The sequence below is a fragment of the Sciurus carolinensis genome, chromosome 11, assembly GCF_902686445.1.
Source record: "Sciurus carolinensis chromosome 11, mSciCar1.2, whole genome shotgun sequence".
Classification (NCBI taxonomy): Eukaryota; Metazoa; Chordata; class Mammalia; order Rodentia; family Sciuridae; genus Sciurus; species Sciurus carolinensis.
Window position 1 is genome coordinate 32,112,552 of NC_062223.1, and position 14,151 is coordinate 32,126,702.

A 14,151-nucleotide genomic window follows, 5' to 3' on the forward strand; every position below is an offset into this window, starting at 1 on the left:
GTCACTTAGGGGGAAAAGACTGTATTTTTATTAGGAACTCTATCTTCTGATGCAAACACATATTATAGCTTGTAAATAATGTTAAGGTGACATCATGAGAATAATTTGAATTTTAGGTCTGTGCAATCCTTTATGAGAACTCTAAATTCAAGAGACAAATCCGTGTCTCATTTGATCTTGGAATGGAATGACAAAAGTAAAAGTAAACCAACCACATAGATTTTCTTTAATGTCCTTACTAGAGTAAGCTGAAAGAGACTGTCCATGTATCCAAGAATTTCTTGTTAGCATTATAGAGGCCTTGCAGAAAGGACTTGTTTAAGCAACTTGTTTTGCTGTAGCTTAAAGAGGGGGAAAAAAGGGCTAAGGAAGCCACTACCAGAAATACCAACAGAACGAACACAAGACTGATGGTAGATAGGCATTAGGTTTGCTCCATATACACACAGACATTTTCTTATTTTCCCAATGACCAGTTTCAGAGTAATTTTCTGTGAAAGCTATTCTGCACTGCAGATGCAAGCAAACATGATTGTCATGTTTGACAGGAATTATAGGAATTATTTTATCTTTGTGACATAATCAAAAATATAAAGTATTATAGTTTCTGAAAATGACTGGCAATATGACATTCAGTAATTTTAAGGATTCAATCCCTAGCACCACCAAAAAAAAAAAAGAATACATGCATTCAGTAATTTTAAATCTACAGCATGATTTTGAAAAAATCTTTTTCTTTTCTTTTCTTTTCTTTTTTTTTTTTGGCGGTACTGGGAATTGAACTCAGAATACATGCTAGGCAAGCACTCTATCACTAACTGAACTACATCCCCAGCCACTGTATTGTATTTCATGGGAATATGGGAGTGTCAGAACATTTAAGCCCAAGATTTACAAGACACACCTCCCCATCCTTCAATAAAAACAAAGTGCAAAATATAGATTTCAGGCAGCACCAAGTTCTATTAGAAGCTTAGTTATACTTAATGTGAAGCAAGAGATCAAAAACAAAAAAAAGTTAAGGGTTCTCATTCTTAAGTCATTTTATAATTTAATGAGTGATAATTGTTTGAGGCATATGGTATTTACTGGCTATAATGTAGGGGAAATGACTCGTTCTGATAGTGCAAGGAGAAGAGTTCTAGCAAACTACAAGCTTTCAGAGTATAAGTCCCTGTCTGTCTTATTTGTGACTAGGTCTTCTTGCCCAGCATATTTCCCAGAGCGCCCAGTAGGATGGGTCAGGGAAACGGACATTACCTTTGTAAGGCAAGCCATCCTTCTAGGGAAGTTGTACAAGCAGCTAAATAGAAAACTTATTTAATTATGTTTAGGAGGCAACTAAACAAAGAAAATAATTAAAAAATAATTCCAATGCCCCAGTTTCTCATTGATCCCTCTCCTTCTTGCCAGTTTTACTAAATCTAGCTCCTTCTTAAAGTTCCACCATGTCAGTGGGAGGGAGAAGTGCTTTAAGAATTGTCTGTTTTGGGGGCTGGGGAGATAGCTCAGTCGGTAGAGTGCTTGCCTTGTAAGCACAAGGCCCTGCGTTTGATCCCCAGCACCCAAAAAAAAAAAAAAAAAAGAATTGTCTGTTTTCAAAGCACTAGTTTAATTTTGTAAAATCTTGGTTAATTGCAGGGTGCTGTTTTGTTACATTTTACACCCGTAAAGCTGCATTAGAAGCGCAGAATGCTCTTCACAACATGAAGGTCCTCCCAGGGGTAAGAAAGCTTCTATTAATACATGAAACTCTGGTAGTTTTGATGCATGGAACATGGTTATACATATCAGGAACACCCTGAAAATCGTTTTGGGAAAAGCTAGTTGCTGTGGGATTTCATGTAAAGGAGGACTTAAAGGGAGCATTCCTAAGAAGATAGACTGAAAGTAGTTCTCTCTCCACCAGTAGCCTTGGATATTTTGACTTCCTGACTCATGTTCTTTCTATTCTTACGTTTTGCCAGAAAAGATCATGAGGTGGACATGTGTTCAGAGAGAACTTTTAAGGCCCTAGTTTTGGCATGTCTTTTAGAGTCCTCATTTATTGAATGCATCCGTATGTACACAGATACTCAATAACATTCATGGTGTGACTTTTTAGATGCATCATCCTATACAGATGAAACCTGCTGACAGCGAAAAAAACAATGGTAAGAAAACATCACATTTTCCTCTTATTTCTTCTAGTTCGTTTGCTGTTCTTGTTATCTAGATTAAATTGTGCTCTAAGAAATTTATCTAATTTGGTTTTTTTTTCCCTGAAAAATAAATATGATAAATAAATGAGAAAATAGAGTTGACTGGGAAACTTTACTAAAACATATTAGAATGAACTGGAATGTCCTTGATAAATGTAATTTCTTTCTTTCTTTCTTTCTTTCTTTCTTTCTTTTTTTGTGGTACTGGGTATTGAACCCAGGGCCTTGTGCTTGCAAGGCAAGCACTCTACCAACTGAGCTGTATCTCCAGCCTGATAAATGATAATTTCTTAAGGTCAGGAATGGGGAAGATAAACAAGTTGGGAAGGAGAACTTTAATTCTATAGAATGTAAGCGCTTCCTGAACTGGCACTCAACACGGATAAGGCCATGTTCAGCTCACTCATCAAAATTCCCCTGGGAAGAAGCCAGACAAATTCCAGTACTCTGGCATGTCTCAGGCGCGTCTGGAGATGCACTCAGACCTCAACACTCAGATGTAGGAACTGAATGTCACAGAAGCCATAGAAATTGAAGATGATAGGCTCAGTAGTAAAGCACTTGCCTAGCACATGTTAGGCACTGGGTTCAATCCTTAGCACCATATAAAAATAAATAAAATAAAGGTATTGTGTTTATCTACAACAAAAAGGAAAAGAAAAGAAATTGAAGTTAGTGGTGGTTGAAAAGCTGTAATAACCTCTGTCCCAGTTTCTCACTTGAAATCTTTCCAGAAAATCCAAGTCCGGGTCGGGTACAGAGGCACACACCCATTAATCCCAGAGATTTAGGTAACTGAGGCAGGAAGATCACAAGTTGGAGGCCAACCACAGCACCTTCACAAAATCTGTCTCAAAATAAAAAAGGCTAGAGAGTTTGCTCCATGGTAGAGTGCCCCTGGCTAAAGAACATCCAAGTAGTACATGAATTTGAGAAAAAGTTTAGTGGGAAACCCTTGATCTTTATTGCTCAGAGGAGAATTTGACCTTACCCAGCTTGGAGTAGCTGAATGAAAATAAGCAGAAGAGTCATGGGTGGTGTAATCCTTGAGGACATGGACTTCCCAGGTGAGGTTGTAAGCAAGAGAATCTGTATGAAACTTAATGGCAGCTGACTCATAAAGTTTCTTTTGGACAAAGCACAGTATTACAATGCAGAACACGAGGTCGAAATTTACTTAAGTACCTGGGATTGAATCCAGTGGCACTTTACCATTGAACTGCCTCCCCAGTCCTTTATAAAAAAAAGTTTTATTTTAGATAGTGCCTCGCCATGTTGCCCAGCTGGGTTCAAACTGGCGATTCTTCTTCCTCAGCCTCCTGAGTTTCTGGGGTTATTAGCATGAGCTTATAGGTTGAAACTTTTTATCCTTGCTCATAGGCAGGGATGTTAATTTTGAATTTCCAAAATTTTTGAGTTAGAAACTAAAGTGCTAAAGTAAAAAAGAAAGGAAAAATAAGTCAAAAAAGATAAGTAGACAGTCTGCTCACTGAAAAGTCGATTTTATTCCTCTGGTCACATCAGTGTTGTGATGTTCTTTTTTTGTAGTATTTGTAGTATTGCTAGACAGAACAAACATACTTAAGTAGTTATCTTTATTAATCAGATAAGGAAACTGACACAAATTGGTTAAATAACTTTAACAAGAGCATAAAACTGTTATATTTCTTCTCAATACTTCCAGTTTCACATAATTTTTAAGATACCTCTAGTTAGAAGAAATGTGAAACTATGGGGGAGGAAATTTTGTCTTGGAATCTGAAATGTGGTATGAGGCACAAAGCCAGGATTCAAACCCAAGTGATCTTACTTCTGAGTCTGTGCTATACTGCCTTTTAGTAATAGTATTCAAGCCTTTTGTGTTTTACTCTCTTAGCAGTGGAAGACAGGAAGCTGTTTATTGGTATGATTTCCAAGAAGTGCACTGAAAATGACATCCGAGTCATGTTCTCTTCATTTGGACAGATTGAAGAGTGCCGGATATTGCGGGGACCTGATGGCCTGAGCCGAGGTGGTATAGTTTTAACTATTAAAGATACTTCTCTTAAATTTGGAGTCTTCTTTTCTTTTTGTGGTGCTGGTGATTGAACCCAGGATCTTGTGCTTCTGAGGCAAGCACACTACCGAGCTATATCTTCAGCTCCTGGAGTCTCTTTTTAATTGGCCCATTTGAAATCAGATAGCTCTGTCACCATGAAGAGGTTGGGCTTGCTGTTTTGTCTATACACTAGGTCCTCTCAGTCTCCTCCCATGAATTGATCCCCTTTTGTTCTCCTAGCCCCCCTAAAGAGTCACATCCTGCACTTCAGTGTTATGTATTGAAGTTTTCTCTTTTGGTGCTTGAAGATCTTGATGCCAAAATGAAAACATTTTCTTCTCCCTTTTCTTTTCTTTCTGTAGGAAACTGGGAGATGTGATTCCTTCTTTTTCCCTTAAGCACATTCTTTTCTATCTATGGTTCCCTGGTTTTTCATTTTACCAGTTACTGCCCTAGTGTGGCATATCTGTCTCTTCTACCAGCTCATGAACCTCTGAAGACGGGGACCACATTTATATCACTATCATGATTGTTGGCACCATAATAGGGGCTCAGCCAGTGTGTCAGATAAATGTGTAAATGAATGAATGAATGAATGAGTTACTGACTCTTCTCTTACCAGGTTGTGCATTTGTAACTTTTACAACAAGAGCCATGGCACAGACGGCTATCAAGGCAATGCATCAAGCACAGACCATGGAGGTAGGGAATAGGTAGGGGAAAAGGGGGAATTGTTAGCCTGTGGACGCTGGGACAGTTCCAACAAAGTTTAGTCACATGTACAGCATAAAAATGCCCTAAAATCTAAACAAATGGCTTCTTTACAATTAACAGGTAGGGAAAATAAATAAAATTAACATGTTGAAGAGGGTGTGGTGATTATGTACCTATAGTTAAGAGACTGAGGCAGAAGGATGGCTTGAACTTAGGAGTTTGAGACCAGCCTAGGCATCATAGTAAGCTCTCATCTTTAAACAAACAAGTAATAAAATCAACATATTGGAAACAGTTGCTCTTTTAAATTGTCTTTGCTGCCAGTGTCTATCACAAGAGTCAAGTGAAATTAGAATGCAGCCTGCATATCTTCAAAAAGGAGGATTTTTTTCCTTTCACTCAGAAGGAGGAAGGAGGAATTTGACCCTTTTGTTTTGGTGTTTTCATAGGGTTGCTCATCCCCCATGGTGGTAAAATTTGCTGATACGCAGAAGGACAAAGAACAGAAGAGAATGGCCCAGCAGCTCCAGCAACAGATGCAGCAAATCAGCGCAGCATCTGTGTGGGGAAACCTTGCTGGTTTAAATACTCTTGGACCCCAGTATTTAGCAGTGAGTCTTTGTGGTTTGCTTTCTGCAGACTGTGCAAGCTCCCAGCTGTTTCTTCTTCTGCTATCCCTAGCTAACATACACAGTAGCATTTACAACTTGTGGTATATAGAGATTTTGAGTAAAAATTTAGGCAATGTGATTTCTTTTTTTTTTTTTTTTTTTTTTTTTCCTTAATCAGGTTAGTCTGTCTCCCTTTCTTGGTCTCCGTCTGGTCTTGTGTCTTTGCTTATTTCTTGAGGCTTTTCCAACAAAGTGAAATCCTAATTATCTGATTTAAGGATTTAGGAATGTCTCATGTTTCCCTGTCTCCAAGAGAAAACTTCCTAAGGGAATCTTAACTACCAAGCACCATTTCACATATCTCTACCAGATGTAGAGGGCATCCTTAAAATCCTTATTGAATCTTGGGAGAAAGCATGATAAATGTTTCCTTCAGTAAACTGAAAGATAAGAAGGTTAACAGATATGGTGAAGTGAAAATTATAGGTGCATACTTATGTTCACCATATTGTAAATAGATCTTTTATTTAATGTCGAGTTTGAATCATATAATCTAAGAGTGTCCAGCTTCAATTGGTTATTTAGAGTAGGTCTACAATATATGTTATAGGGGATTACTACTGCTTTAACCCTGAAAATAAGACCCTTAAAACTGTAACCAAAGGTAATCTCTGAAGTTATAAATGATAAAACCCCTATGTTCATATGGATAGTCTAGAAATATCTGCATAGGAATGAATAACTAGTGTAGTCATTTATTCCTCCTCCTATTTTTGCAGTGTGGGGATTGAACCGGGAACCTCGCATCTAGGCAAGAGCACCACTTCTGAGCTATATTCCCAGCCCCCTTTCAGATATTATTCTGTATAGAAACAGAAGAAAGGCAGACATTTCTCTCCCTCAGAACTGAGTTTTGATTAATTTGATACCCCAGGTTTTCATATTTCTAAAATCTTAGCAGAAATTCTAGTTTATCCTAGCTAGTATTTCTCTGAAGTTAAAACTCTCTCTCTCTCTCTCTCTCTATATATATATATATATATATATATATAGAGAGAGAGAGAGAGAGGTGTGTGTGTGTTATATTTCAGTACATTAAATTGTTTCTTAGTGTTAAAACATTGCTTATTAGTTCAGATGATTCAAAGAGATTTTCATTTTCTGCCAGAATGATAATGCTTTAAAAATAACCATGATAATGCATTTACTTCTTAGAGTTTTTGACCCACTTTTTAGGGAAGAGCCCCCCCTTTTGCTGTCATTGCCATATCCAGCAAGTGCATAATAGTATATGCTGAGAGCTGTGGTCTCTTTGTTTCAGTTAGACATGATCCCACCTTAAGAGCTCTTCTCATTTAGGGAGGAAATGGAGGTGCCAAGTACAGTAGAACAGTCCACCAGTTGGAACTGTACACATTGACCAAGGTATTTAAGAAGAGAAAAATGAAGACATGTGGGTGCTAATGGACTGTGTAAGTGATAGTACATCATCATTAATTATGAGGTTTTTTTTTTTTTTGTTTTGTTTTGTTTTGTTTTTGTTTTTCCTGGAATATGTGGACTTGAACCAGTGGAGCTGTAATGGACTAGAACATTCTAGTTCTTTGTGGATTTGCATTATGGACTTCTTCAAGTAGTAGTAAAACTCATGTCTTTTTTTTTTTTTTTTTTTTTTTAATTCTCCCAATTCTTTTTCTGGAGGTTTGTCAACCCCCTGAAACCCATCCATGAACTCTGCCCAAGAGGAATTTATAATGACAAGAGGAACTAGGTCATATGTTTGTAGGAATGGCAAACAGGTTGAATAAAGGATCTACTACAAGAATACTGTTTTCCATCAGGAATAACAGTTGGATTTGAATGGAGCAGAAATTTCCAGCAGGTTGATATTAGAGGAAGGTTGTGATTCATTAAGATACAGAGTATACAGGGTTAAGGCCATAGAGTTCCATAAACTCACATTTGTTTTGATGATCACTGAATGAACATACACTGAACTTGTTATGGAATGATCCATCAATCATTTGGTCATCTGGAATAGTAAAGATTAATTTGAAGGAAGGAAATAAATGGGGATGGATAGATAGATAGCTTGGGAGCGACTGATTAGTTATTCGTCCATTGTGACTTGTAAAAGATGACTCCAAGAAATACCTATGTCATGGTAGATAATGGTATTTTAAATAGTTGTGCGGAATAGAAATTGAGTATCCAGCTGGAAACAGTGTTCAGAAAGACATGTTGGCCTCACTAAGGAGAGCTTAGGAGAGAAACTGGAAATGTCATTCATTTGTACAGGCACTAATTGCTGTAGACTTTGCAGCTGCTTGATTTTAGCTTATTTCCCTGCACTACTTCTTGCCTTTGCTGTGCTTCATTCTCTTGCCCAGGAACTTGAGTTTGACTCAGTGTCACATGAACATATTATCTTCTGTGCCAGGGCTTTAGCTGTGTTGTATTGTCCTGTGCTGCCATAAGTCTCATGTTTCTGTTGTGTTGGCTTGGGATCTTCAACTTTCTTCTCTCTGGGGGCCTCTGCACTCTCGCTTTGCTGTGCTGTAGAGTTATCCCAGATGCAGAACCAGCCCTCACTCTCACTCTTGTTCTGTTTTTTGGTGTAATGTCTAGCTTTATTTGCAGCTCCTTCAGCAGACTGCCTCCTCTGGGAACCTCAACACCCTGAGCAGCCTCCACCCAATGGGAGGTAAGTGTTTCACTGCTGTAGAGGAGCAGCAGCACCCAGGCCAACAGACCCAGCTGCCAACAGTCTTGAGAGTTTTACACCATTGGTGCAAAAAAAGAAAAAAAAAAAAAAGTTCACTCATCACATAAAACCAGCCTAAGATGAACATTCCATAACTCCACTGCCTTGTCTCTGTAAGGTGCCTGTATTGTCAGTCAGTACCACATTGCTCTGATGTTGTCTGCTGCCTCCCATCACTTTAAGTTACTGGTGGGGAAGAAGATGGAAAATTGCTTCTGTTAGCACCTAGGGACTATCTGAGGCCCTTCTGATGAAGAGAAAATTGCAGGATCTCTTGATTTCTACAATAAAGTGATTTTCAGTGACTGAGGAAAAGTCAAGGATGGCGTCCATGCACATGACTTAATCTGAAGCTGCTAGAACTGAGGCAGTTAGTTGACCTGTGTGGTCCTATACATGTTAGTTGTAGGGGAATTCCTGTTGTTTCTGTTGAGATACATGGAAAACGTAAATGAAAAATACCTGCCTGGGCTTAGAACAAAATGGGGCTCTTCAGACACATCTGAGCCTGGGCCTTGAGAAAGATCAGTGGGGGTAGGGAGTGGGGCACTTCCAAAGCTGCCTGTGCTATACAACCTTCTGACAAGATAAGACTGAGCAAGTACATTTGAGAAAGCAGTAGTTGTCAGTGAACTGCATTTTTGCATGAAAATTTTTGATAGTGGTTCACATTGTCCTAGGGAATGCTGTGTTTTGGAATGTTGGTGGATTATATTGTATTTTTATTCTCACTTTTTCCACCTCTACCACCAATCTACCTTTCCATCATATAGTAAATGGTTTACAACATCCACACCACAGTTCAGGTTTCTCCTCTTAACTTCATTATCTAGGGCTTTCCATCTTCTGATAATGATTAATCTGCTATGGGAATGGCAGTGTTTTCTTTATTCTTTCTTCTCTTGATGTATTCATACATGTTCTCTTCTGTCATTCCTTCTGGGCTTTTTGGGTCTGTGTTGTGTTTTCCACTTGTTCCTTGGTCCCCTGCATTGCACAAAGCAAGACCCCTATAAAGTTTGAGGATCTTAGATGCAGTTCCATTCTGTACCATAGGTTTTGGCATTGTTGTTTCCTTGGGCTCCTGGCCTCACACTAGGCTACATACATATTCTTCTTTCAGTCTCCTGATCGTCCACCCCTTTATTAATGCTCATATGGGGTGCTATGCCAATGAATTAACTAATTTTTCTCTGAATAAATGATTTCACATTTCTTTCTTTTTTGGAGGTGGGGGTTACATGTACTGTGGGTTGAACACATCCTAAATATACAGTCTACTACTGATATATATCCAAAGCAATTTAAGTTTTCTTAATGAGTGATATCTGGCCGGGCACAGTGACACATGCCTGTAATCCCAGCTACTCTGGAGGCTGAGGCAAGGTCAAGGCGAGACCTGTCTCAAAACAAAAAAGATGGGGATGTAGCTTGGTGGTAAACTGCTTCTGGGTTCAGTCCCTAGTACCTAACCATCCTGCAATCTTGCAAAAATGTGATATCTGATTTTTTTTTTTTTTTTTTTTTTTTTTTTTTTTTTTGAGCCCTGTAATTTTGCTAGTAAGGCTTATCTTGAGCAGTTCTTTGTCTAGGACCAGCCTTCTACTGTCTTGCTGGAGTGGACATCAAGCACTCTTATCTGCTGGCTGATCTCTTGCTTTGGATGTTGCAGGGTTAAATGCAATGCAGTTACAGAATTTGGCTGCACTAGCTGCTGCAGCTAGCGCAGCTCAGAACACACCAAGTGGTACCAATGCTCTCACTACATCCAGCAGTCCCCTCAGCGTACTCACCAGTTCAGGTAAGCATGTTATAGGAACTATTATGCCATTGTGTGCCTTGGACAGATCTTCTGTTTTGAAAGCAGAGTCCAAAGAGAAAGCTGTATCATTCTGGAAAAGAGTTAACAATTATATGCAGAGGAGTTGGATTATGAACAACAAATTTTCAAATGTCATTTTCTGACTTAAGAAAAAATCTTATTTTTTTTAATTTGCTATAACTATCATCTGTCTCTGTCCTTAGAAGGACAGTTATCAGTATTAGTAACTGAAACTTCTTTGCAAATAGAAGAGTTGTATAATATCACTTTTGTGATACTATTGACAAGAGAAGGCAAGTAATGGCTTGAGCTTAACTTCTGAATTTTTAATAGCAGGGTCCTCACCTAGCTCCAGCAGCAGTAACTCTGTCAACCCAATAGCCTCACTTGGAGCCCTGCAAACATTAGCTGGAGCAACAGCTGGCCTCAATGTTGGCTCTCTGGCAGGTAAGGGGCAGCCTCTGGTTGTCATTGGGCCATTCCTTGTGTAGTAGCACATCTTAAGAAGCGATGGTAGGGGGCACCACTAGTGTTAGAGTGGCCTAGAAAAGTTGGAAATAACTATGGGATTTTGAATCAGACCTGAGTAAAATCCCACCTCGTCCCTTAGCTAACTGTAGCCTTGGACCACCTTTTTACTGTTACTTTCTCTTCTTTGAAATAGGAGCAATAAAATATTTTGAAGGGTTATTAAGAAGTTAAGTGGGGGGTTTTGACTCAGTGGTAGAGTGCTCACTTAGCACGTGTGAGGCCCTGGGTTCAATCCTCAGCACCACACAAGAATGAATAAATAAAAATAAAGGAGGGCTGGGGTTGTGACTCAGTGGTAGAGTGCTTGCCTGGCACGTGTGAGGCACTGAGTTCGATTCTCAGTATTGTATACAAACAAATAAAGGTTGATCACAACTGAAAAATTTTTTTTTTTTTTTTAAATACAGGTATTGTGTTCATCTATGACTTAAAAAAAGTATTAGGGGGCTGGGGATATAGCTCAGTTGGTAAAGTGCCTGCCTCACATGCACAAGACCCTGGGTTCAATCCCCAGCACCAAAAATAAAAAGTATTAGTAGTAGTTAAGTGAAGACAGGCATTGTGGCATACACCTGTAATCCCAGCTACTTAAGAGAGTGAGGCAGGAGGATATAAAGTCCAAGCCAGCCTGTTCAACATAAACCTGTCTCAAAATAAAATATAAATGCCTCGGGATGTAGTTCAGTGGTAAAGCACTTGCCTAGCATGAGTGAGGTCCTGGTTTCAATCCCGCCACCCCCCCACCCCCCCAAGGTTAATAAAGTGATGATGAGCACATTGCTTAGTACAGTGCCTGGCAACATAGAATATACTCAGTAAACAATGTTAACTACGGTTTTAATGATAGTGTTTACCCACATCTTATTATAGATCATATGTAATCCTTTTAGTTCCTAGTCCTGGGATTTCTTATTTTACTAAATTCCAGTTCTATATTAGAAAGTGGCAAAATAGCCAAAGAGAAAATGGAGCCTGGCATGTGTAGGTGGCATCAGTTCTTCCACAGGTTGGAGAAAGTAATGGAGAGAACCACACCTAGGCATGGTATTTTTTTAATGTTCACATTAGCAGCAAGGCCTGGCAGGTGTCCTGAAATCAGACCAATCAGTTGAACCTCAGGAAGAAGCTAAAAGGGAGAGGAGAGGGCAAACTTTGAGGTTTTCCCTATTCTAGGTGTCTTAAGTATACCTGTCTCTGGCATCAGTTGAGTCTTTCTTGTATATTAATCCTGCTTTTCTTCAACCAAGGGATGGCTGCTTTAAATGGTGGCCTGGGCAGCAGTGGCCTTTCCAATGGCACTGGGAGCACCATGGAGGCCCTCACCCAGGCCTACTCGGGTATCCAACAATATGCTGCTGCAGCGCTTCCCACTCTGTACAACCAGAATCTCTTGACACAGCAGAGTATTGGTGCTGCTGGAAGCCAGAAGGAAGGTGAGTGCCAAGGGAAATTGGGAATAGGGGTGGGCATGTCACTCCTTCTGGACCAGTACTGAAAGGCAGGGCAGAGGTTACAAGGACCTTTTAGGTAGTCAGAACACTTTCCTGTCCAAAGGCAAGAGTAAAACTGAAAAACACTGCAAAGAGTGATGTGTTTTTGGAATGTTTTCTGGTTGTAACTTAGATCCTCTGTACACCCTCCTGGGATGGGAGCTATAGTTTTTAATTAAAGAAACAGATACTGGCCTTATTGCTTCTGAAATCATTTGACAAGAATCTGTTTTAGGTAGGACATCATCTCTGAGTTATACCTCTGTTAAAAGTATCTTCTGTCTCAGTGTCCTTTTTAGGGATATCATTTGGTATTTTCCTCACTTTCTTATTAATGCTTGTTCTAATTGAGGAGAAACAGGTGAATAGGACAAAAGAAGTTCAAACCAATGGGATGATAAAGTGGGAAGTATGTCCTTTGACATAAGTGGAATTAAATTTGTTTTAAATGAAATTTAATTTAGAAGGCTTCCAGACAGGCCTGATGGTGATGTGTAGAACTAGAGAGTTCTGTCTCTTTTGTACCTGGTTTTGACAGGGTTTTTATAATCACAAGCTGTCAGGTTTTAAGCACTAAAGTAGGAAAGATAAAGTATCCTCTTTTGCTGTAGCCCCAAGGAGTTCTGCTCTAATCCCTCCTCACCTGCTCTGAATTAAACACCTCTCTGCCCTAGAGATAGTGCAGTGGGGAAATACTGGTTCTCTCTAGAACTGGAACCTGTATGTTAGTGAAAACTACAGAGGTAGACAATAAACAAGTTGAAAGCATGATATGTTTCAGATAGTGCTGTGAAGAGTGACCAGTAGAAAAAGGGATAGAGAGTGCCAGAGGCACTGCATTTTATGCCAAATAGAGAAAGTCTCTAAATTGACATTTGAGTAGAGATCTGAAAGAAGTTTTTTTAAAAAAGGGCAAGCCAAGTGAGTATCTAGAGGAAGAATAATGGGGTGAGGGGGAACTGCAAGTGCAAAGGCCCTGAGGCAGTCACATTTTACCATTGTGTATGGCAACAGTGAGGAGGGCAGGATGGTTGGAGAATGACTGGACTGTAATTTTGATAAAAACTGTTTGGTTAGAAAGTCGCTGAGTGTAAGTGGTTGGATGAAGAAATCATGTTCTGAGTGCTGGGATTGTGACTCGGTGGTAGAGCACTTGCCTGGCACGTGTGAGACAATGGGTTCAATCCTCAGCAGCACGTAAAAATAAATAAATAAAATAAAGGTATTATTGTGTCTGTCTACAACTAAAAAATAATTTTTTTTTTTTTTTTTTTTTTTTAAAGCATGTTCTGTTTTTGAACTCTGTTAATCAGGCACATTTTTTAAAAATTCTATTTACTGCTGGGTACAGTGGTATGCCCTCTTGTAATCCTAGCTACACAGAAAGCTGAAGTAGAAGGATCACAAGTTCAAGGCCAATCTTGGCAACTTAAAAAGACCCTGTCTCAAAAAATAGAATGGACTGAGACTATAGCTCAGTGGTAAAGCACCTCTGGATTCAGTTCCTACTACAAAAAAAAAATATTTTTACATATGGCTAAATTTACTCACTTTGCTATATAGATCTGTGAGCTTTGACAAATACATATAGACATACAACCACCACCACCACAAAAGTAGACCAGTCCATCATCCTTCACACACTTTTGTAGTCATTTGCTTTTCCCACTCCTCCTAACAACTATTAGTCTACTTGCTATCCCTATAGTCTAGGCACAGTTTAACTTTTACTGCCTCCTTATCTTGTCCCTCTGTGGCCTTTAGTCTCTGCTTACTGCTTCACAAAGTTCTCTCCATGAGAAGGGGCTGGCTAACCATGGGGAAAGAAACCTAATCCAGGGATTGCCCTTTGCTTCCCTGCCTTGTGTTTGAAGAATTTGTTTAGCTCCCCCAAAGAGTCTTGTTTTTTGGGGGATCGTGATCATTTTACATAGGTTAAAGGAATGAAAGAAGGTGATGAGCATGCTTGACACTGACACT

The 14,151-nt window shown here is 39.3% G+C and overlaps 1 protein-coding gene and 1 pseudogene across 12 annotated transcripts in view; both read left to right on the forward strand.

Moving 5' to 3' along the window:
• Nucleotides 1-14,151, forward strand: part of Celf1 (CUGBP Elav-like family member 1) — an 80,792-nt gene that overhangs the window by 59,133 nt on the left and 7,508 nt on the right. For 5 of the 12 annotated variants that reach the window (XM_047515894.1, XM_047515893.1, XM_047515895.1 and 2 more), the window contains 9 exons: nucleotides 1,642-1,724; nucleotides 2,105-2,153; nucleotides 4,078-4,212; nucleotides 4,862-4,941; nucleotides 5,403-5,564; nucleotides 8,193-8,268; nucleotides 10,001-10,129; nucleotides 10,484-10,597; nucleotides 11,929-12,114. In XM_047515894.1, the coding sequence (XP_047371850.1) occupies nucleotides 1,642-1,724; nucleotides 2,105-2,153; nucleotides 4,078-4,212; nucleotides 4,862-4,941; nucleotides 5,403-5,564; nucleotides 8,193-8,268; nucleotides 10,001-10,129; nucleotides 10,484-10,597; nucleotides 11,929-12,114 (1,014 nt within the window). The remainder of the gene's footprint in view (nucleotides 1-1,641; nucleotides 1,725-2,104; nucleotides 2,154-4,077; nucleotides 4,213-4,861; nucleotides 4,942-5,402; nucleotides 5,565-8,192; nucleotides 8,269-10,000; nucleotides 10,130-10,483; nucleotides 10,598-11,928; nucleotides 12,115-14,151) is intronic. The other 7 variants (XM_047515891.1, XM_047515889.1, XM_047515887.1 and 4 more) reach the window with 7 other exon arrangements.
• On the forward strand, nucleotides 2,592-3,396 carry LOC124958339 (40S ribosomal protein S7-like; annotated as a pseudogene).